General features: G+C 48.1%; 2 protein-coding genes and 1 non-coding gene across 3 annotated transcripts in view; 2 read left to right on the top strand and 1 right to left on the bottom strand.

Moving 5' to 3' along the window:
- PPEF1 (protein phosphatase with EF-hand domain 1) overlaps positions 1 to 1,692 on the bottom strand; it is a 147,176-nt gene extending 145,484 nt beyond the window's left edge. The window contains exons 1-2 of the mRNA XM_058441833.1: positions 1,214 to 1,692; positions 535 to 669 (exon numbers count right to left, since the gene is read on the bottom strand). The gene's annotated coding sequence lies outside the window, so the exon portion shown is untranslated. The remainder of the gene's footprint in view (positions 1 to 534; positions 670 to 1,213) is intronic.
- Positions 1,693 to 2,379: 687 nt separating this feature from the next.
- TRNAV-UAC (transfer RNA valine (anticodon UAC)) lies at positions 2,380 to 2,452 on the top strand. The gene has a single exon. It is a non-coding gene; the product is annotated as a tRNA-Val (tRNA).
- A 2,781-nt stretch (positions 2,453 to 5,233) lies between these two features.
- Positions 5,234 to 20,306, top strand: part of RS1 (retinoschisin 1) — a 33,495-nt gene continuing 18,422 nt past the window's right edge. Inside the window, exons 1-2 of the mRNA XM_032756656.2 lie at positions 5,234 to 5,325; positions 19,786 to 19,811. Coding sequence (XP_032612547.1) covers positions 5,274 to 5,325; positions 19,786 to 19,811 — 78 coding nt within the window. The 5' untranslated portion in view covers positions 5,234 to 5,273. The remainder of the gene's footprint in view (positions 5,326 to 19,785; positions 19,812 to 20,306) is intronic.

Here is a 20,306-nt window from a genome sequence, read left to right as displayed (position 1 = left end):
GGCAAACAAGCAAGTGATAAAAATGACCACAGAGTTTGAGCTGGGTGGGGCTGGGCGAGGTGGCTTACGTCTGTAATCCCAACACTTCGGGAGGCCGAGGCGGGCGGATCACTTGAGGCCAGGAGTTTGAGATCAACCTGGCCAACACGGTGAAACCCCATTTCTACTAAAAATACAAAAAGTAGGCCAGGTATGGTGGGGGGCGCCTGTAATCCCAGCTACTTGGGTAGCTGAGGCAGGAGAATCGCTTGAACGGGAGGCAGAAGTTGCAGTGAGCTGAGATCGCACCACTGCACTCTGGCCTGGGCGACAGAGGGAGACTCCGTCTCAAAAAAAAAAAAAAAAAAAAAAAAAAAAAGATTGTCATGACACCTTATGAGGGGCGGCGGGGAGAACAGAACACAGTTTCCCTCCTGGAATGGAGAAAAGGAACAAGAGTTTTTCACCAAAGGCAGATACCTGTGTTGCATGCAACAGAGGGACGCCAGCTTCTTTTCTACACGTAGGTTAAGTGTGGGAACTTGGCAAACATACCTTTATAGCCAGGGGAAGACAGAAAAATCGGGATGTCGCCGGCTGGAGTGCAAAGCATTTCCTAGAGACACCATCCAAAACACAACCAGTGGGTGTAACTTTAGGGCCAGTTCCGGGCAGTCTTGTTTTCGACCGCTAGGGGTTTGGAAACAGGTGGGATACACTTATTATCAGGCTTCCCAGGAGTCCTGAGGCTCACTGACTAGAGGGAAACGTGGAACTCTCACGAATGTATCCTCTGGCTGGTGGCTGGCCGCTCTGGTCATCTCGTGGCCCACAATCTAGGCATCAAGCGCTCGAGAGGCCTCTGAAAACGTCTCACCAAAAAAGCAGACTAGAAGGGGGCCCCATGATGAATATGACAGGGAGCTAACTGAGGACATCGGGAAGCGGGTACTAGAAAAACCCACGCCACTAGCTGGCCTGCCTCTATTTCTGGGCGGGGGGGGAGGGGGGGAATTACATGGCAGATAGCTGCCTCCGTTCTCCTACCTGGAAGGTGGGCATAACATTGAGACTCAGAGGTGAAAGTGGACGTGTTTAGTCCAACCCTTGTATTTACAAAGGAGGAGACTGAGACCGGAGGTGAACTGACTAGCTCGAGTACCCAGCTCATGAGTGGCCAAATGAAGATGAACATCCAGATCGTGACCCCCACCTTAGTGTTCCCTGCACCCACCTGGTTTCTTCCAGAGGCCTTCCCAGGAAGACAGGAGTTGGCTGAAGGGAATTCCTGCCACAAAATCAGTATCACTTTATCAACCTACCGACCTCAGCAGAAGATCCAGCAAAAAGGACAGCTGCTGCCTGCAGACCAAGTTCACCTGGGCGCTTAAAGATGCCCCCCCGCCCGCCAAATGATTACAGGTGGGTTTTCAAGCGTGAGCAATCCTAGGGTGGTGACGAAGATCCATCTGGAAGCCCTGAAGAAGGCAAATGACACTGACGATGAAAAACGAGAATCACCCTTTGTGACGGAGGGTCCCAGCCCCTTACCCAGACTACAGTCCTGCAAGCAAGTCAGGGACCCCGCACCGGGTTGAATACTGTTACCGTGTGAAATTCTCAAAAACTTAACAACAAGGGGCCTGGCATCTTCATTTTGCACTGGGCCCCTCAATCACGTGGCCAGGGCCGCTGCCTCCCTGGAAGCCATAGACGGGTGGCCCCGTCTACACGTCTTCGTCCCCCCACCCCTGCAGCCCTAGACCAAGGGGACCTAACGGAAGCCCTGGCATTTGCACCCCCTAGGCCTGTCCTCGGGAGGGGAAGAAAGCCGCGGGAAGGGGCAGGCGAGCGGGAAGAGGTCCACACCCTCGGGCAAAGGGCCCGCTAACCAGCGGCCTTTTCCAACCCTGGTTCCAAGGGTTGCCCCTGTCCTCCTTGCTCCATAGGCGAGGCCTTCCACGCCGCCGCAAGCGGCGACGTACTGACTTCCGACGGGCAAGTGGGCCTGGTGGCCGAGGCTCAGTTTGCTGGTGGGGAAAATGGGAAGGCGCGGGGCCCTCGCGGGCGGAGGAAGCTGCCGGGGACGCAAAGCCCGAGCAGGGTGCACTTCCGGCCGCCAGGCCGCCCCGCCGGCGCCTCGACTGAGAGAAAGTTTGGGGACAGATGATAGCGGGGAGGTGCTCTCGGCCGGGGTCCCGGCCTCGCCCTGGTCCCAGGGGCCGCGACTCTGGCGGGCAGGGAAGACAAGTCGCCCAAACGCCGCAGTCCCAGACCCGGAGCCGCCGCAAACTCCGCGCCTCGGGGGCGGGGTCACGGTGGAGAGGCGGGGCTCCGGCGGAGGGGCTGGAACTGCTGTGAGTCTATGAATAAAGTCCCAACAACATCTTTACCCGTGGAGGTTCCATAGTGTAGTGGTTATCACGTCTGCTTTACACGCAGAAGGTCCTGGGTTCGAGCCCCAGTGGAACCATAGCCGTGAGGCGGTTAGTTTTGCTTTTTAAGGGTTTGGTGTGTTTGGGTTAAAAAAAAAAAAAAAAGGGTTTGGGTTAAACAAACAAACAAAAGCGACAACGAAGCTTTTTTTGTCCTTTTTTTCTTTTTAAATTTTTTGGCATGTTTTTCTCGCAGAAGTGAAATGACAGATACCCTCTCCTATCCCACAAGGTCGCTGCCGCCATAGTCCGACAGGAGAAATAGTGGAGGGCAGGGGCCGGGCGAAGTCCTAGACCTGATCCGGCGCCCCCGATCCAGCCGGGCCCTATCCCACCTCTCCTCCCAGTACGCCTCGGAAAATCGGGCTCTCGGGGAGTGCACCTGGCCGCCCTTTGCCTGCAAGCCAGCAAGGGCCGGCCACCCAACCTCCAACTAAAATGTGGCAGGCAATACAGCAGCGCTTTGACTGCAGCTGAATTATTAAAGGTCGATCATGATTATGACTCTGATTAAAAGTTCTATTTTTCATTAAACTCTGATGTACAGAGCAAGAAAAAAAAAAACCCACAGTCCCTTTTAATGCAGCAGTAGAATTTGTGGAATAGAGTTCATACACAGTATAAAATAAATGTCAGGCTTGTAGACATTCAATAAATACTGGTTCAATGAGCAAACGTTTCTCTAGTTTCTGTTCCTCTTTACTATTTCATTACAGTTTCGTTTGGGGAGTTTATTATTTGTTTAAATATTGGCTTTTTTATCTTTGACAAGAGGAATGAGGGTGTGGGCCATGGTGAGATGGTGGTAGCAAAAAATATAAAATGGGAAGGGGCACTCAGTATTTTTCTCTGCATTTTCAACCTAGTTATGCATCCTTAATAGTGTAGAAATTTGCGTCTTTTTCTAACTTGAGAGTATAACTCTTTCCCTGTTATTACAATCACTTCATCAACTTTATTCTTTTTGGGGGGGGGGCAGAGTCTCGCTCTGTCGCCCAGGCTGGAGTGCAGTGGCGTGATCTCAGCTCACTGCAACCTCCGCCTCCCGGGTTCACACCATTCTCCTGCTTCAGCCTCCAGAGTAGCTGGGACTACAGGCGCCCGCCACCTTGCCCGGCTAATTTTTTGTATTTTTAGTTGAGACGGGGTTTCACCGTGTTAGCCAGGATGGTCTCGATCTCCTGATCTCGTGATCTGCCCGCCTCGGCCTCCCAAAGTGCTGGGATTACAGGTGTGAGCCACCGCGCCTGGCCTTTTTTTAAACCACCTTAACCATTTTTTTTTCTTTTTTTTTGAGACAGAGTCTGGCTCTGTCACCTGGGCTGGAGTGCAGTGGCGCAATCTCGGCTCACTGCAATCTCGGCCTCCTGGGTTCAAGCGATTCTCCTGCCTCAGCCTCCCGAGTAGCTGGGATTACAGGTGCATGCCACCACGCCCGGCTAATTTTTGTATTTTTGGTAGAGACTAGGTTTCACCATGTTGCCCAGGCGGGTCTCGAACTCCTGACCTCAAGTGATCCGCCTGCCTTGGCCTCCCAAAGTGCTGAGATTACAGGTGTGAACCACCACCTCCAGCCCACCGTAATCATTTTTAAGCGTACAGTTCAGTAGTGTTAAGTATATTCACATTGTTGTGAAACATATCTCGGGAACTTTTTCATCTTGCAAAACTCAACTCTATACCTATTAAACAACTCCCCTTTTTCTCCCATCAACTTTATTCTGAATGGTGATGTAAAAATAATAGCTAATTATGTCTAGCACTGTGCTATTTTGTATATATGATCTTTTGTAAGCCTCAAAATAACTCTAGAAAGTAGGCATTATTATCGTCATCTTACAGATGAGAAAGTTTAGGCGCAGAGATATTAATAACTTGCCCTGAGGTCACAATGTAACAAGTGCTAGTGCTGTGATTTGGCACCCAGTCTGGGTTGGCAGTCTGTGCTCTTAACCCTACCAGGCTGCACTCATCTCCTGATTTACTTAACCAGCCCCCTAACCTTGGCTATTTAGATTGTTTCCAATTTGTTGTTGTTAAAAGTAACAGCAATGGGCAGCTTTGTCTAACTGTCCTCCCACCACCACCAAATTTAGCATTTTCCTGAGTGAATAGGTGTGCACATGATGCCTAGTTGCTTTCAATGAGGGGAATCCATGACATTTTCATACAATTTGAGAATGTTAGTGCTTATGTGGCAGGAAATTGTTCAAGGTCACCCCCTAGAAGATGATGGCGAAGAAAGGACGAAGACCTGAGACTTCTGGTTGTAGTTCTCTCCCTCCATTGCTTCCCTTACATTAAGATAGAATGAAAACAGTATGGGCCAGGCGCAGTGGCTCATGCCTGTAATCCCAGCATTTTGGGAGGCTGAGGTGGGTGGATCACCTGAGGTCAGGAGTCCGAGACCAGCCTGGCCGACATGATGAAACCCCATCTCTACTAAAAATACAGAAATCAGCTGGGCATAGTGGCGTGAGCCTGTAATCGCAGCTACTAGGAAAGCTGAGGCAGGAGACTAGATTGAACCCGGGAGGCAGAGGTTGCAGTGAGCCGAGATGGCGCCATTGCACTCCAGCCTGGGCGACAAGAGCGAAACGCCATCTCAAAAAAAAAAAAAAAAAAAAGAACAAAAAGTATCTTCCTCACGAACCAAATCTCAGTTGATGCTAGTATCTTCCATGAGACTTCCTTGTTGAGGCAGGTAACTCTGTAGGTTAACCTGATGGGGCTCAGCCGAAGACCTAATAACTAAATGGATTAAGATGCTTAATGAGGCCAGGGCTCAACTTAATCCCCTGCTCCTGGGCCAGCTCTCCAGTTCAGTAAGGTAGAGCTTCGGCCGAGGACGAGGGGAAGATGTCACGCAAGATAGAAGGCTTTTTGTTATTACTTCTCTTTGGCTATGAAGGTATGTGCTATTCAACCATGGACATTCATTGCATACTTAATACATAATTTAATTAATATCATTGATAAATAGGAATATAACCTGAATAATATAATTATTAATTAGCAACACGTTAATTAACTAACATGTGTTATTAATGAACAACAGTCGTCTTTGTGTGGATGGCTTTCCAGTTCTGTGAGGAGCCCTCTAAAGTTCAAAGGATGCTTAAAATCCAACAGAAAAAAGGATGGGTCTCAGAAATCTATAAAATAGCCGTAAGTTGCAACAATTAATGAGAAAGTATGGCATATTCTGGAAAACTTTTAGGAGTCAAAGTGGGAGTGACTGTATAATTTAATATTCCAAACCGGAATGCTATTGACGGTGGAGGAGGATGCTATTAATAATTCTGTTGGGACGACAGGTGTAACCCAGGACCATCCAGGGCGAATCGGGACATAAGGTCACCCTAGTTTAAATATGGATTAACGTAACATGCCCAGTACCACCGGAATCTAATAAAAAACATAATCCAACTGAGAGTCAAGAAATCCCGGAGACTCAGTACACTCACTCATTTTAAATGTTCTAAATATGACCCTAGCAGAAGCGATACGCTTCAATTAGGAAAAAATAAGGGCAAATCTCTAAAATGTCATCCAGTTCCAATTCCCTCTCAATCTTTGAAATAATATTCTTTCATGCCTCTCTCAATTCTCAAGTACCCATCTGCTCAGAATTTCTCCTCAGGTTAATCCAGACATTAGAAATTGGTGCCTGTCTTCTTTGTGGATATTGTGTATTTGTGTGTGTTATAGAAATTAAATTAAAAAGCAGGGAGAAGGAGGTCTCTCTGCTCTGCAAATGACCTGGTAGACAGACACAGCGAAACTCACACAAGTAGAATCAGAATTCTTGGTTTCACGGCTCACTGTAGCCTCAACCTCCCAGGCTCAAGCCATCCTCCTGCCTCAGCCTCTCTAGTAGCTGGGACTACAGGCACGCACCACCACATCCGGCTAATTTATTGTATTTCTTGTACAGAGGGGTTTTCACCATGTTTCCCAGGCTGATGACTTTTGTTACTTAGTCACATTTCTCAGTATTTGGAAAGACTGGTGACAATATAATTCCAAGGTCATTCTGGAAACCCCAAGGTATATTTCTAAGTAGGGATCATGTAAACCAGTTGCCTGTTTTCCCTTGCAATTAATAGTCTGCAACTTGTGCCAGTAACTCTGACTACTTTAAGACGCTTTGGGGTTTTGTTGTTTTTCCTTTACTCCTTGCCCCCTCCTCTTTCCTCAGCAAGAAAATCTAAGCAGACTCTTTCAAGGCTTAGATCTAAATACTCCTGGTTGTCAGACACCCCCAGGGCTCACTCAGATTTCTCTTCTTTGTGATTGGCATGGAGATTCATTCATTCACTCCTTGGTCCCTTCTTTTAAGAGCTCATCCCTGACTATCTGCTAGGGGGCAAACATTGTGTATGACGGTGGGGTGCGGTGGCTCATGACTGTAATCCCAGCACTTTGGGAGGCTGAGGCGGGTGGATCACCTGAGGTCAGGAGTTTGAGACCAGCCTGCCCAACCTGGTGAAACCCCATCTCTACAAAAATACAAAAAGTATCTGGGCATGATGGCAGGTGCCTGTAATCCCAGCTACTCGGGAGGCTGAAGCGGGAGAATCATCTGATTGCTGGAGAGGGAGGTTGCAGTGAGCTGAGATCATGCCATTGCACTCCAGCCTGGGTGACTGAGCGAGACTCCACCTCAAAAAAAAAAAAAAAAAAAAAAAAAGGACTTGACATGCAGGGCAGATCCTTGTTGCTTCCACAGTGCTGAGTCTAACAACCCTGTTCTGTGACCTCCCCACCCCCGCGATGGGAAGAAGTCCTAGAAATGTTTACCAAAGCATTTTAAAATTAGACCTGCCCAGTTAGTGGATATCAGCAATAAAAGACAGCCTGTCAGGAGGCATGAAGGATAGCACTCTTTCGTGTTCTGAAGTTTACCAATCTTTGTGCATGGCTGGGGAGCTCCAGAAATGTCCACGAAGAGCAGAGAACATCGTCTCTTCAGGTGGCCTGCAACGTGGAGCAGAGAACATCGTCTCTTCAGGTGGCCTGCAACATGGGCCAGTGGGAAGGTTTGGGGAGATTAAATTATCTTACCAGCTTAACGCAGGCCTTTAACAGCACTTGGAAGGAAAGCAGCCAGCCAAAAATAGCCAGTGTGGCTTGGCAACCTACTGTGTGCCCTACCCTGGGCCAGAGGGATGCTCCAGGGGACAGAGGACACAATCACTGCACTTAATCAGTATATTATCCAGATGGAGATGCATAAGGCGCATAGCCATGGGAAAGATGCGTCCCATTGCACAGCTGGGAACCTGAAGACAAAGGCTCTTCGTCCAATTTACCCTCCGCTGCTTCTGTCCTTCAGTGGCAGTGTCTCCTCATTACAGTGAAATAAGGTAAAGAAATTGCCTTCACTTAGGCGTTGGATGAAGGTTCATTTTGGAGAGCACACAGCATCATAGTAAGGCATTTCCTACGTGTTTTTTTTTTGTTTTTTTTTTTTTTTTTTTTTGAGAATTTCACTCTTGTTGCCCAGGCTGGAGTGCAATGGCATGATCTCGGCTCACCACAACCTCCGTCTCCCGGGTTCAAGCGATTCTCCTGCCCCAGCCTCCCGAGTGGCTGGGATTACAGGCGTGTGCCACCACGCCTGGATCATTTTTGTAATTTCAGTAGAGACGGGGTTTCTCCATGTTGGCCAGGCTGGTCTCGAACTCCCGACCTCAGGTGATCTGCCTGCCTCGGCCTCCCAAAGTGCTGGGATTACAGGCGTGAGCCACCACGCCCAGCTTCCTATGTCTTATAATGGAGTCAGGCTTCTATTTCTCTTACACCACACGTATTGGATTCAATGCCAATAAGGATTTTTAGACCATCTATTGTATTAAAATATCTTACTTCATTACTTGGTCATGTTTATTATATAAAAACAAAAAAAGTCCTTCAGCCTCAACTTATAGGTGACTGTGTTACCATCAGGGATTGCAGGGGTTTTTTAAAAGCAGCTTTATTGAGATGTAATTTATATACTCTTAAATTCACCCATTGAAAGTCTATTGTTCGATCGTTTTAAGTATATTTACAGATTTGTGGAGCACATAATCTAATTTTAGAACATTTTCATCACCCAAACATTAAGCCCTCACTCCCCATTCTCTCTGTCTCCCCCCTCCCCCAGCCCCTGGGCAACAACAGATCGACTTTCTGTCTCTAAAGATTAGCCAGTTCTGGACAGTTCATTTCAATGGAGTCACACAGCATGTGGTCTTTTGTCTTTTGCTTAGCATATGTGGTTGAGGTTCATCTGTGTTTGAAGCATGTGCAGATAACAGATTTACCCATGAATATGCCTGTCGCCTAAAATAGTAACACTTTCACACCAGAAGCAATTTCCTTCTTTCTCTTTCACGAGAGGGACTTTATCGCAGCCTGCTGCGTGCGTTCCTCCTGTTTCTCAAGCAGATTGGAAGCTGGTTACAGACCATTTTTAATCATTCATAATTTTATGCTTTTCTTCTCGGCTTCATCTGTTTCCATGGGAAGGAACGCTCTGTAGTTGGTGATACCCAATCCAAGAGACCAAACTAGGTTTTCCTGTGTGTATCTAAAGCGCGCCTTTCCTCATGGGTTGCAAGGTACATTTCAAGAAATAGACATGCCTTGAAATTTCCTGCTGTGACAACAAGGGTTTCCCCACAGTAGAGTGGCCCTTTTGGACCAAGGGGCAGAATGAGCCCATATTGCATAAATCTAAGCCCATATCACATAAACCTAAGACTGATGACTGGCAGATGTCTCATGTAACATGTGGCGGAATCACAGAAGCCATCTAAACAGGGAGAAAAATATGCAACCACATAATTGAAATATTTCACTATTTTTCCTTTAGAGGCTGAGATTTTTCTCTTGTTCCCCTTCCAACAATGCTATTTTCTGGTATGATACTATTAGGTTGGTGCAAAAGTAATTGCAGTTTTTGCCATCACAATATGTTGTCGCCAAAAATGCTTTTGTTCTCCAGTTTGTTGGTGATTAAATTGTTGTGCGGGACTGCAGCAGCCATGTTGATTCTCCTTTGGTGACAGCTTTTTCTGTAAAACGCCTGTCGTTCCTTCTTTCTCTGCTCATTTCCATAAGGATCTGTTACCTCAGAACCCCAGGCTGTCTACAGACAAATGCTTTCTGGGGGAGGGGAGTCTGGGAGGAAAAGAAATGCAAGAAATTGGTCCAAAATTGGATTGCACCCAGGAATTGGCTCTGAAAGCAGGCCTCTCTTCCTTGGACTCTAGGTTTGCTCAGTGACAGCTCAACAGACCAGACCCTCTTCAGTGACAGACATGGCCTTTGAGCCAGGTGGATTTGGTTATGAAAGCCACACTGTCAGTGACCAATACCCCTTGCCTTTGGTCTCCCAAAAAGAGGATCTGGCACTGTTTTGTTTTTTTTGTTTGTTTGTTTGTTTTTTGAGATGGAGTCTCACCCTGTTGCCCAGGGTGGAGTGCAGTGGCGTGATCTTGGCTCACTGCAACCTTACGCCCGCTGGGGTTCAATCGATTCTCCTGCTTCAGCCTCCCTAGTAGCTGGGATGACAGGCAAGCACCACCACGCCCAGCTAATTTTTGTGTTTTTTGTAGAGATAGGGTTTCACCACGTTGGCCAGGCTGGTCTGGAGCTCCTGACCTCAAGTGGTTTGCCCGCTTCAGTCTCCCAAAGTGCTGGGATTACAGGCGTGAGCCACTGGCCTGGCACAATTGATGTTGGCCTAACTAACAGGGCCCTTCAGAAACTGCCTCACAGCCAGTCCCAGCTTCTCTTGAGGGTGGGGATGGGACAGAGCATCTCCTGGACTAGCAGCCCCCAGCCAACTAGACCCTAACTGCTGATTTCCTTTGCATCTCTTGATGAACAGCTACAGGCCTGAGGTTAGGAGTTCATGTGGTCATTAACTCCGCAGAGCACAGGGCACCATCCAGCCTGTCTGGGCTCCCCCTTGAGTTCCAGAAGCATCTGTCTGGCTGCCAGCTCGATTTCAACACTGGGGTGTCCCCTAGGCATCTCAAATTCATTATGTCCCAATCAGATCATCCTCCTCCCCATCCTCCCCAAATCCCTTGTCCTCGCTGAAATCTTCTTCCCCTTCCGCCCGCCCCGCAAATGGCAGCTCTATCCTCCCAGTTGCCTCAGCCTCAGACTTCCGTTTCTTTCACACCCCCACCCCTGCCACGCGTAATCTGCCCGCAGATCCTGTGGGCACTACTTCCCCAGTGCAGTCAGAATCCAGCCACTCAACACTTCCACTGCCACCACCCTGGGCCAAGCCAGCATCTTCTCTCCCTTGGATGACTGCGCTCACCTCGGAACCGGACCCTGTTGCCACACTTGCCGTGGCCAGCCCGGTCCACAACATTGTACCAGAGGGAGGCTCTGAAACCATGGTCAGTAATGTCCTCGTCTATCCTCAAGTTCCACAAAGCCTCACATGGCCCACGAGGCCCTGCAGGAACTGGCTCCCGGACACCCCCAACCTCATCCTCTCCTAAGACTCTCTCTCCTCTGGCTCCAGGCTCAGGAGCTACTTGCTCTTCCTGGAACATGCCAAGCACATGCTCACCTCGAGGGCTTGGCACATGCTGTTCCCTCTGCCCAGAATGCTTTGCCCACAGGTGTCTCGCCTCCTTCGAATCTTTGCTCCCACATCACCTTCTCAGTGAGGGCTTCCCTAAGCCCAAAAGGACCAGTCCCTGTCCCCGACTTCCTTGTGTTTTCTCCACAGCAGTCACCGTAATTTTCCATACTATCTATTCTCTTTCTTCATTCATTCATTATGTATTCTCCCCACCCACTCCCACCCAACACACACACTAGCCTGTGAGCTTTATGATGGCAAGTGTTTTTCCTGTTTTGTTTGCTACTCTATCCCCAGCACCTAAAGCTGGGACTGGAATGTAGTAGATGCTCAATGAATATTAGTTGAATGAATGAATGCTTTGAGGTGAGTCATTATCAGTCACCTTTTGTATGGGTTTCTATAACCTGTGGGCAAGAAAAAGGTGGACTGAAAAGGCCAGAGCAAGTGGTGAGCTGAGGGACAGGAAAACTCTCTTTTTTTTTTTTTTTTTCAGTCACCCAGACTGAAGTGCAGTGATGCAATCATACCTCACTGCAGCCTCCAACTCTCATGATCCTCCCACCTCAGTCTTCCGAGTAGCTCAGATCACAGGTGTGTGCCACCACACCTGGCTAATTTTTATTTTTATTTTTTTTATTTTAGCAGAGACAGGGTCTCACCATGTTGCCCAGGCTGGTCTGAAACTTCTGAGCTCAAGGGATCCTCCCACCTCAGCCTCCCAAAGTGTTAGAATTACAGCCATGAGCCACTGCGTCCGGCCAGGAAACGTCCTCTTTATGGGGAATGGGCTGAGCAGGCAGAGAAGTAGGGGCAGGAGGACGCATTTGAGGCAAAGAAATTCTATGGACGGAGGCATGAGACGGTCTGGCACATTTGTGGCTTGGCGAGCAGTACAGAGTGAGAAACATAAATCCCGAGAGGTGGGCAGGAGGTAGATCTATCTCCATGACCCCTTGAAGGACACTTTATTAATAATTATATGCATCGTAGGGGTGCGGAAATGAAGAGATTGTAATACGTCTCAGAGGTGGGACTCAGACCCTGGCAACAGGGACCCGCCAAAGCATTTTGCGTAGGAGAGTGGCGGCATCAGGTTTGCACCTCACTGCCTCGGAGCATGGAGGATGAAAGAGACAAGTCTCTCTTTAGCAGGTAGAGTACCTGGGAGAGAGGGTGGGGCCTCAAAGCAGGCAGTGGGATGGAGAGGAGAGAAAGCCCCTGGTGGCCATAGGATGGTAGGGATTTAGGAAAAAGAGAAAGCTTGGAGGAGCCTTCTGGATGGGGTGGTAGATGGATGGCGAAGCCACTCAGGAGATAAGAAATAGAGAAAAGAGGCCAGGTGCAGTGGCTCATGCCTGTAATCTCAGCAGTTTGGGAGGGCGAGGTGGGAGGATCCCTTGAGCCCAGGAATTTGAGACCAGCCTGGGCAACATCGCAAGACCCCGTCTCTACAAAAAAATTAACACAATGAGCTGAGCATGGCAGTGCAGGCCTGTAGTCCCAGCTACTCAGGAGGCTGAGGTGGGAAGACTGCTTGAGCCCAGGAGGTCAAGGCTGCAGTGAGGTGAGATAGCACCACTGCACTCCAGCGTGGGTGACAGAGCAAGACCCTGTCTCAAAATAATAATAATAATAATAATAATAATAATAATAAAGAAATAGAGAAAGGAGAACAGTCTGAGGAAGGAGATGAGTTTGTTGTTGTTGTTGTTGTTGTTGTTTTTGAGATGGAGTCTTACTCTGTTGCCCAGGCTGGGAGTGCAGTGGTGTGATCTTGGCTCACTGCAACCTCCGCCTTCCCCAGCTCAAGTGATTCTCCTGCCTCAGCCTCCTGAGTAGCTTGTCACCCAGGCTGGAGTGCAATGGCACCATCTCTGCTCACTGCAAACACCACCTCCTAGTTTCAAGAGTTTCTCCTGCATCAGCCTCCTGAGTAACTGGGATTACAGTCGCCCGCCACCAGGCCCAGCTAATTTTTGTATTTTTAGTAGAGCCTGGGTTTCACCATGTTGGCCAGGCTGGTCTTGAACTCCTGACCTCAGGTGATCTGCCTGCCTCGGTCTCCCAAAGGGCTGGGATTACAGGCATGAGCCACCGTGCCCGGCCACTTTCGTACATTTTTTAATGGATCCATGTGGTGTATCTGCTTCAGCATTGGACTTCTCACTCAGTATCATGAGATGCGTCCATCCTGTGGCATGTAGTTCTAGACTGTCTATTTGTATTGCAGTATAGTGTTCCATTGTGTAAATATACCCCAATGTAGCCACTCTGCTTTTGATGGACATATGAGCATTTCCATTTTGGGGGTATTACAAATACTGCTGCTATGGATCATCTAGCACATGTTTTTGGTTTTGGAGTATATATGCATGCATATCTGGTGGGTAGCTACTTAGGAGCGGAATTGCTGGGTCATAGGGCACATATATGTTCAGCCTTTGTATAAATTGCCAAATAGTTTTCCAAAGAGGTTAGACCACCTCGCACCCCCACCAGCAACATATGACAGTTCAGGTTGCTCCACAGCCTTGTCAACACTAGGTTGGGTCCACTTTGAGCTAGCAGGAGACATCTACGGGAAGATATCCTGTAGGCCATTCAGTGCTTACTGGATATCTGAACCTTGGATTTAGCAATATTTATGGGGTGGGTGGAGGAAGCAGAGCTCTCAAAGGAGACTGAGAAGGTGTATCCAGAGTGGTGGAAGCTAAAGGAAGATGGGACTGACAGCGCCCAACATTGCGGTGTGAAGATGGAAGGTCAGTGTTGGGAAGAGTCCATTGGATTTGAAAATAAGAAGTTGGCTGGGTGCAGCAGCTCACGACTGTAATCCCAGCACTTCAGGAGGCCGAGGCCAGAGGATTGCTTGAGCCCAGGAGCTCAAGACCAGCCTGGGCAACATAGGGAGACCTCCATCGCTATAAAAAATATGTTTAAAAATATTGGGTGTGGTGGCACGGGCTTGTAGTCCCAGCTACCATGGGGTGCTGAGGTGAGAGGATGGCTTGAGCCCAGGAGTTCAAGGCTGCAGTGAGCTATGATTGCCACTGCACTCCAGCCTGGGTGACAGAGTAAGACCCTGTCTCAAAAAAAAAAAAAGCCAGGCGCGGTGGCTCACGCCTGTAATCCCAGTACTTTGGGAGGCCAAGGCAGGTGGATCACCTGAGGTCCAGAGTTCCAGACCAGCCTAACCAACATGGTGAAACCCTGTCTCTACTAAAAATACAAAATTAGCCGGGCGTGGTGGCTCATGCTGGTAATCCCAGCTACTCAGGAAGCTGAGGCAGGAGCATCGCTTGAACCCAGGAGGTGGAGGTTGTGGTGAGCCGAGATCGTGCCACTGCGCTCCAGCCTGGGCAACAAGAGTGAAATTCCATCCCAAAAAAAAAAAAAAGTCATTGTTCTTGGAACCAACCTAAATGTCCATCAGTGATAGACTGGATTAAGAAAACGTGGCACATATACACCATGGAATACTACGCAGCTATTAAAAAGGATGAGGCCAGGCGCAGTGGCTCACGCCTGTAATCCCAGAACTTTGGGAGGCCGAGGTGGGCGGATCATGAGGTCAGGAGATCGAGATCATCCTGGCTGACACGGTGAAACCCCGTCTCTACTAAAAATACAAAAAACTAGCCAGGTGTGGTGGCGAGCGCCTGTAGTCCCAGCTACTTAAGAGGCTGAGGCAGGAGAATGGAGTGAACCCGAGAGGCAGAGCTTGCAGTGAGCCGAGATCGCGCCACTACACTCCAGCCTGGGCGACAGAGCGAGAGTCCGTCTCAAAAAAAAAAAAAAAAAAAGGATGAGTTCATGTAGGGACATGGATGAAGCTGGAAACCATCATTCTGAGCAAACTATCGCAAGGACAGAAAACCCAGCACCGCATGTTCTCACTCATAGGTGGGAATTGAACAATGAGAATACTTGGACACAGGGCAGGGAACATCACACACTGGGGCCTGTCGTGGGGTGGGGGGAGCGGGGAGGGATAGCATTAGGAGATATACCTAATGTAAATGACGAGTTAACGGGTGCAGTCCACCAACATGGCACATGTATACATATGCAACAAACCTGCACGTTGTGCACATGTACCCTATAACTTAAAGTATAATAATAATTTTTTTTTAAAGTCATTGTTAACTTCCTCAGTCAGCACAGAGTCTGACATTGAGGGACTGTCTTTGTTTGAGAAGCTATAATAAAATACCATAAACTAGGCGGCTTATAAACCACAGACATTTATTTCTTACAATACTGGGGGCTGGGAAGTCCACGATCAAGGTGCCAGCAGATTTGGGTCTGGTGAGACCCTGCTTCCTGCTTCATCCCTGGCACCTTCTTGCTGTGCCCTCCCATGGCGGAAGGGGCAAACTAGTGATACTGGAAGGGGGCAGCGCGTGGTCCCTGCCTCGGGCTCCACCCCCAGGCCTGTGCCCACGGACCTAGGTGAGGACAGGCACTCTTGCCTTCGTGCCCAAATGCTGCATTTCCCAAGACCACCCTGGCCCACCACGCCCCCATCCTGTGCCTATCAAAACTCCAAGACCCTAGCAGGCAGACACACAAGCGGCTGGATGTCGAGAGGAGCACATTGGCGGAAGAAGACACAAGTCGCTGGACGTGCAGAAAGCGTTGGGAGGAGTGCGCCGGCGGAAGAGCACACGATAGACGCCGGCAGCCCCAGGCCATCAACCGGTGGAACCAGGTGGAGTTTGGCCGGGCTGTCAGAGAAGAGTGGGGCCACCTAGCAAGCCTGACTCCAGGAGAAAAGCATCTTCCTTCTGGCTCCCCTATCTGCTGAGAGCTCCTTCCACTCAATAAAACCTTGCACTCATTCTGCAAGCCCACGTGTGATCTGATTCTTCCGATACCCCAAGGCAAGAACCCTGAGATACAGAAAGCTTTCTGTCCTTGTGAGAAGACAGGGAGACGAGTCTAATGGAGCTGACTAACACAAGCCGCCTACAGACGGCAAACTAAAAGAGCACCCTGTAACACATGCGTGCTGGGGCCTCAGCTGTAAACATTCACCCCTAGACACTGCCGTGGGTTTGGAGCCCCACAGCCTGCCCGTCTGTATGCTCCCCTAGAGGTTTGAGCAGCGGGGCACTGAAGAAGCGAGCCACACCTCCCTTGCATGCCCTGAGATGGGGACAAGGGGACCTTTCCTGTTTCACTAGCTCCCTGGAGTCTCTTTTACACAGATACTAATCCCATGTATGAGGGCAAAGCCTAATCACCTCCCAAAGGCCCCACATCTTACTACTACCACATTGGTGATTGGGTTTCAACATATGAATTTTGGGGGGACACTAACATTCAGATCATAGCAGGGACTCTGGTGGCCTGCTACAAAGATGGCGCTCCCTAACCTTCATTGCTACCTGAGAAGGTCAATTCTGCCCATAGCGGGTGAGTAACCAGTGGAACAAGGACCCAGGAGAGACAGCAGTGTGGTGGCTGCAGGTGAGGGTGGCCCTGAATCTTCCTAGGCTAAGAGACATGTGCGCTTCACTCCCACTGCCGCCCCTGCATAGCCCATCGAAGTACTCACCATGGGCATGGTCCAGTGGCCTGTCTTCTCCTAGGTCCTCAAGCCCCTTGTGAGCAGAGAGTGAGGCTTCCATTTCAGAAGGCCCCGCCCTAGTATAGTGCCAGGACTACAGTGGACACAAAAAAAGTGGTTGCAGAGCAGGGAAATGTGTATTATTGAAATTAAAGCTTTTATACTTGTGATGATAAAGGCTTTGTGTGGTTTCTAAAAGCTTTTTGTGAGCATCAGATTCACTTTTTAAATAGCAAAGTGGTTAAAGGAGGGACTTTCATTTCCATTTTTTACACTCGGGTTTTGTCTGAAATTTTTTTATCATCAGAAAAGAAAGAAAGGTATTTGTTTTGTTCAAAATGTCTGGGAATGCCGGGTGTGGTGGCTCACACCTGTAATCCCAGCACTTTGGGAGGACAAGGCAGGTGGATCACCTAAGGTCAGGAGTTCAAAACCAGCCTGGGCAACATGGCAAAACCCAGCCTCTACTAAAAATACAAAAATTAGCTGGGCATGGTGGCTGTAATCCCAGCTACTCGGGAGGCTGAGGCAGGAGAATCGCTTGAACCTGGAAGGCGGAGGTTGCAGCGAGCCAGTCTCAAAAGAAAACAAAAACAAGTCTGGGAAATGGAGTTTTGGTGGTGTAGGGGAGAAAAAGTAAGCACTTTTCCTCACTTATCTCAAGGTTCGTGACTGAGACCCCTACGACGAAAGACAGATTAATGAGGGAAAACCATCCACACTTATTTAATAAGTTTTACATGGCACAGGAGCTTTCAGAGATGGAAGACCCCACGAAACAGGAAGATCTGTGCATTTTTGTGGACAGTTGTGTGGAAATATGATTGGAGGATCAAAGGGTATGATCTAATGGTAATAAATGAGAAAGGCATAACAAGGCCTGTTTGTTCAGATTCGTGTTGGTGCCCCTGTGTGATACTCTTTCCCTCCGGGTATAGGGCAGGACACCTGTCACATGAGGGTCTTCAGGGGAGAAGATTAGACTGACCTTCCTAGGTTTGATGGCCTGCTTCAGGGAAGAAGAGGTGAAAGGAATTCGATGGCGCATTACAGGAGAGAAAGGGTTAAGGGCTGCTTTTGTTTCTATGGCCAGCTTCAGGAGAGAGGGGGCAGGAGCAGGTCAGAGAGACCTTCCTGCTTCTGCAGTTTTCTCAGTTTCCTTGTGTGTCCAGGTGCCATATTTGGTGGTAGCGTTTCCTGCACCCCGTCAGTGCTTTAAACCAGCAGTGTCCAATGCAACCTTCTGCGATGATAGAAACGTTCTGTATCTTCTTAGCCAGTACAGTAGCCACTAGTTTCATGTGGCTCTGAAGCACTTGAAATGTGGCTGGTTTGACTGAAGAATTGAACTTTTTATTTTGATAGTTTTAATTAATTTAATTTATTTTATTTTTCGAGACGGAGTCTCACTCAGTTGCCCAGACTGGAGTGCAGTGGTGCAATATCGGCTCACTGCAACCCAGGTTTCAAGTGATTCTCCTGCCTCAGCCTCCCAAGTGGCTAGGATTACAGGTGCCTGCCACAAAGCCCAGCTGATTTTTGTATTTTTAGTAGAGACAGGGTTTCACCATGCTGGCCAGGCTGGTCTCGAACTCCTGACCTCAAGTGATCGGCCTGTCTCAGCCTCCCAAAGTGCTAGGATTACAGGCATGAGCTACCCCGCCCAGCCAATTTTAATTAATTTAAATTCCAATACCACATGGGACTAGTCATGACTACATTGGACAGTGAGGCTTTAAACAATCAGTTTCTGCTAATACATGCAAACTCTTTACCTGCTAAAGTGTGAATTCATTCTCTTTATTCATGCTTCTATAAAGAGAGCTTATATGTCAGTTTTATGTTAAATGTTGCACACTTTCAATTTTCCCACATTATGTATATGGTACTTATACTTTGATTGTGGTTTGATATTTCCTGTATATTACAAGCAAACCTATAAAATAATTTCTAAACAATGTCTTAATCCTAAATCACCTAATTGTGGCACAGTGAGGGAACCGGGAATCAACTCCTGAAGAGCACATTGGGCAGACACAAGGGACGACGACGATGATGATGATGATGATGATGAAGATTTAATAAAAGAAAAACCTTGGGCCGGGCATGGTGGCTCACGCCTGTAATATCAGCACTTTGGGAGGCCGAGGCAGGAGGATCACCTGAGGTCAGGAGTTCGAGACCAGCCTGGCCAACATAGCGAAACCCTGTCTCTACTAAAAATACAAAAAATTAGCTGTGTGTGGTGGCACGCACCTGTAATCCCAGCTACTTGGGAGGCTGAGGCAGGAGAATCGCTTGAACCTAGGAGGCAGAGGTTGCAGTGAGCCGACATTGCGCCATTGCACTCCAGCCTGGGCAATAAGAGTGAAACTCCATCTCAAAAAAAAAAAAGAAAGAAAAAAAGAAAAAAAAACAGAAAAACTTCACACTGTTAGGGTTAAATGAAAGGGAAAACAGGATACAACATTGTTTACATAGTAAGTTCTCAAATATATTTAAAAATACACATAGAAAAATGACAGGAAATGACGGGAAATATTTATAATAAAATGTTAACAGTGTTGGCTTTGGTGGTAACAAATATAGGTGTTTTCCTCTCCCTGCCCTGTCCGCTTTGCTACATTAATGTAGTTTCCAAAATTCTATAACAAACAAAAATATTGATTATCTTTTTTTTGTTTGTTTTTGAGACAGAGTCTCGCTCTGTCACCCAGGCTGGAGTGCAGTGCAGCGATCTTGGCTCACTGCAACCTCCGCCTCCCAGGTTCAAGCGATTCTCCTGCCTCAGCCTCCTGAGTAGCTGAGATTACAGGAGCGTGCCACCATGCATGCCCAGCTAATTTTTGTATTTTTTGTAGAGACGGAGTTTGTCATGGTGCCCAGGCTGGTCTCGAACTCCTGGCCTAAGTGTTAGGCCCGCCTTGGCCTCCCAAAGTGCTGGGATTACAGGTGTGAGCCGCTGCACCGGCCCTATAATGATGATCTTGTTCTTTCTGTTTAATTTTACCGTCCCTAGCTTCTTAGCATCTGCGGATGTTTTTCCTGGCAGATATTTACTTCCCATGACTTCTTCCAGAAGGGATGTTGGTAGCTTTCATGTGACTATTTCTATTTCACTTTTCCATGTAACAAGTGATGCTGTTGGATTTCTCTTTCATTAATTAGATTTTTTCTGTCTCATCCTTTTGCTTTAGCCACATTGGGATTATCATCTACCGAGGTATGTAACAGTAAGAAAGCTGTAATGTACATGCATAGTGCTTTTGAAAATTTTCCTAGCCAAAAATAACATAGAGGACTATCACTTTGTTTGTTTGTTTTTAAATGTATTTTGAAATATATTTTGGCTGGGCATGGTGGCTCATGCCTGCAATCCCAACACTTTGGGAGGCCAAAGCAGGCAGATCAATTGAGGTCAGGAGTTTGAGACCAGCCTCGCCAACATGGTGAAACCCTGTCTCTACTTAAAAAATACAAAAATTAGCCAGGTGTGGTAGTGCATACCTGTAATCCTAGCTACTTGGGAGGCTGAGGCAAGAGAATCGCTTGAACCCAGGAGGCAGAGGCTGCAGTGAGCCGAGATCACACCACTGCACTCCAGCTTGGGCGACAAAGTGAGACTCTGTCTCAAAAAAAAGTATTTTTTAGGTGATGGTGACAGTAGCACATTCCACCTAGGCAAGCTCCACGATTGGTGTTTGAATGAGAGAATGAA

This window comes from Hylobates moloch, unplaced genomic scaffold (assembly GCF_009828535.3).
Source record: "Hylobates moloch isolate HMO894 unplaced genomic scaffold, HMol_V3 SCAFFOLD_7, whole genome shotgun sequence".
In the NCBI taxonomy this organism is placed as follows: domain Eukaryota; kingdom Metazoa; phylum Chordata; class Mammalia; order Primates; family Hylobatidae; genus Hylobates; species Hylobates moloch.
This window is presented reverse-complemented; position numbering and strand designations above follow the sequence as displayed.